Consider the following 2,298-nt stretch of genomic DNA (forward strand, 5'->3'; position numbering starts at 1 on the left):
CACACTTGTAATCCCAACACTTTGGGAGGCTGAGGCAAGGAGGATCACTTCAGGCTAGGAGTTCGAGACTATGCCAGACCTGTTTCTGAAAAAAATAAATAAATAAATAAAGAATTAGCTGGATGTGGTGGCTGACACCTGTCCTAGCTACTTGGGAGGCTGAGGTGAGAGGATCACTCGATCCCAAGAGTTCCAGCCTGAGTGAAGAATGAGATTCTGTCACAAACAAAAAACAAGTTCTGTTTCATGAATCTTTATACAGTAATTTTTTGGTTAGTACATAATCTCTGCTTGTATAATCACATATTGATTATATGTGAAAGGTAGTGCGGAATTGTGTTTTTGAACCGTATGTTCTTTACATTTGAGCTGAATTTTGAAAAGGGACCAAAATCAGTAAGTAAAGGTGAGCTGAGAACTGAGAGTAGAAAGCTTACATTGGAGCAGGGGTCAAGTTTAGAGGTTGCCACCAGTTTGCCTTGCTCCTTAGTTGCACTTCTTACCCTTTCTTGTACTCTTCAGCCTCTAGTATGTTGTTGGCTCTGTGTGGAATAGACTGCACAGTCTTATTGTAGTACACATTTTCTTAATATGCCATCAAATTTCGTAAATTAAGTTTGGTTTGGAAGAAAATCTGGAACATAAGACTTCCTAATTTCACCCTAAGGGGGCAGAGTTGGTTCAGTTTGTAGAATTGAAGGAGGAAAAAAAGTAGGGTTAACCTGTTGTAGAATAACATTAATGACATCTAGCATGATTGGCAGCATGTATGCGTCATGGTGGATGGTCATGACTAGGTGATTACTTGGGACTAAATCTTACTAAGGGATCAGATGGAAAAATCACTAAAAAGTAAGAAACTATGTGGAAAGATTTGAGTAATCTTCTATCTTAGGTATCTAATGAGACAGCAAAATCCCTTCTCTAAATAATGTCAAAATTACGTTTTGAATTAATTCATTATTGTATTTCTCTAGATCCTTCCTCTCTCAGACAATTATTATAAAGGGACTCATTCCATTTGCATTTTTGACATACCTAACCCATTTCTTCCCTTTTCTAGCATGATTATGATATGAGGGTGGATGATTTCCTTCGTCGCACTCAAGCTGTTGTCAGTGGTCGGAGAAGTAGACCCCGTGAAAGAGATCGAGAACGAGAGCGAGACCGTCCTAGAGATAACAGAAGAGACAGAGAGCGAGATAGAGGACGTGATAGAGAAAGAGAAAGAGAGCGATTGTGTGATCGCGACAGAGACCGAGGGGAGAGAGGTCGATATCGAAGATAATGCGCTTTTGCAAGCACTGATTGTTTAAAGATGAAAAAAAAAATCTTGTATTTTTTTTGTGTGTGTTTACAAGTAGTAAATTTATTTTCAGCTGTCTACATACAGTTCATTGTGTAGAAGGATTTATTATGACCCCCTTTGTTCCAAGCATGCAGTATAATAAGAACTGGAAAAACTCAAATCCGCCAAAAATACACAGTTGACAGTTGACTTGACACTTCCGTTGGGGCAGAATGGAACAGTCCAGGAATGTAGATAACTGATTCCTTCTTCGTAAATGTTCATCTTACGGTGTGTTCATCCTAGTTATTTTTTTGTTTGTTTTCTTTCTTTTGGATCTTGATTGATAACTGCCATGATATTTTGCTTTGATGTGTTTCTACATGTAGTTGCACACGGTTCAGTAAAAATGCTGCTATCAAGTATGCAAATATTGAAGTATGATGGTTTGACTATATGGCAGTGTTGTAGCAGCCTCTTGGTTTTTTTCCTTTTCCTGTTTTTTTAAACTTATAAAGTCACTTTTTATTTTTATTCAGTCTTCAATGATGAGAGCAATATTAAGAAGACACTGCTATCTAATTTTTAATCTTTTTAAATAAAAAATTCCTATGTTCAGTAGCATGGTTGATGCTATTGTTTATCCTTCCCCTCCAAACTGTATACATTGGCTTGGAATGTTCACAACTTGCGTGTGTGGCAGCGGAAGATAATTCCCGTATTCTACATTGCTACTGTTTTGTATAAAATAAATTGGTAAAGATTGACACTCATCTTTTGTATTTCTTGTCTGATTGTAAGTTTGTTTTATTATGCATAAAAGAATGCTTTTTGTTTAGGAAATTTTAGGAACCTCATTTGCTTTTTTATTTATTTTTGACATTTGAGCAGAAATGATTGACCTAGGCCAATTAACAGCTTATTAACAAAATGTGATATGTGTATACTATGGAATCCTACTCAGCCATAAAAAAAAAAAAAATGATGAACTACCTATTGTATTATCCTGA

At 36.3% G+C, this 2,298-nt stretch overlaps 1 protein-coding gene across 1 annotated transcript in view; it reads left to right on the forward strand.

Annotated features, from left to right (window-relative positions):
• The window catches only part of YTHDC1 (YTH domain containing 1), a 36,772-nt gene extending 34,716 nt beyond the window's left edge, over positions 1 to 2,056 (forward strand). The window contains exon 16 of the mRNA XM_012655497.1: positions 1,064 to 2,056. Within this exon, the coding sequence (XP_012510951.1) occupies positions 1,064 to 1,288 (225 nt within the window). The 3' untranslated portion in view covers positions 1,289 to 2,056. The remainder of the gene's footprint in view (positions 1 to 1,063) is intronic.
• Positions 2,057 to 2,298: the final 242 nt, after the last annotated feature.

This window comes from Propithecus coquereli, unplaced genomic scaffold, assembly GCF_000956105.1.
Source record: "Propithecus coquereli isolate 6110/MARCELLA unplaced genomic scaffold, Pcoq_1.0 Scaffold479, whole genome shotgun sequence".
NCBI classification, from domain to species: Eukaryota; Metazoa; Chordata; class Mammalia; order Primates; family Indriidae; genus Propithecus; species Propithecus coquereli.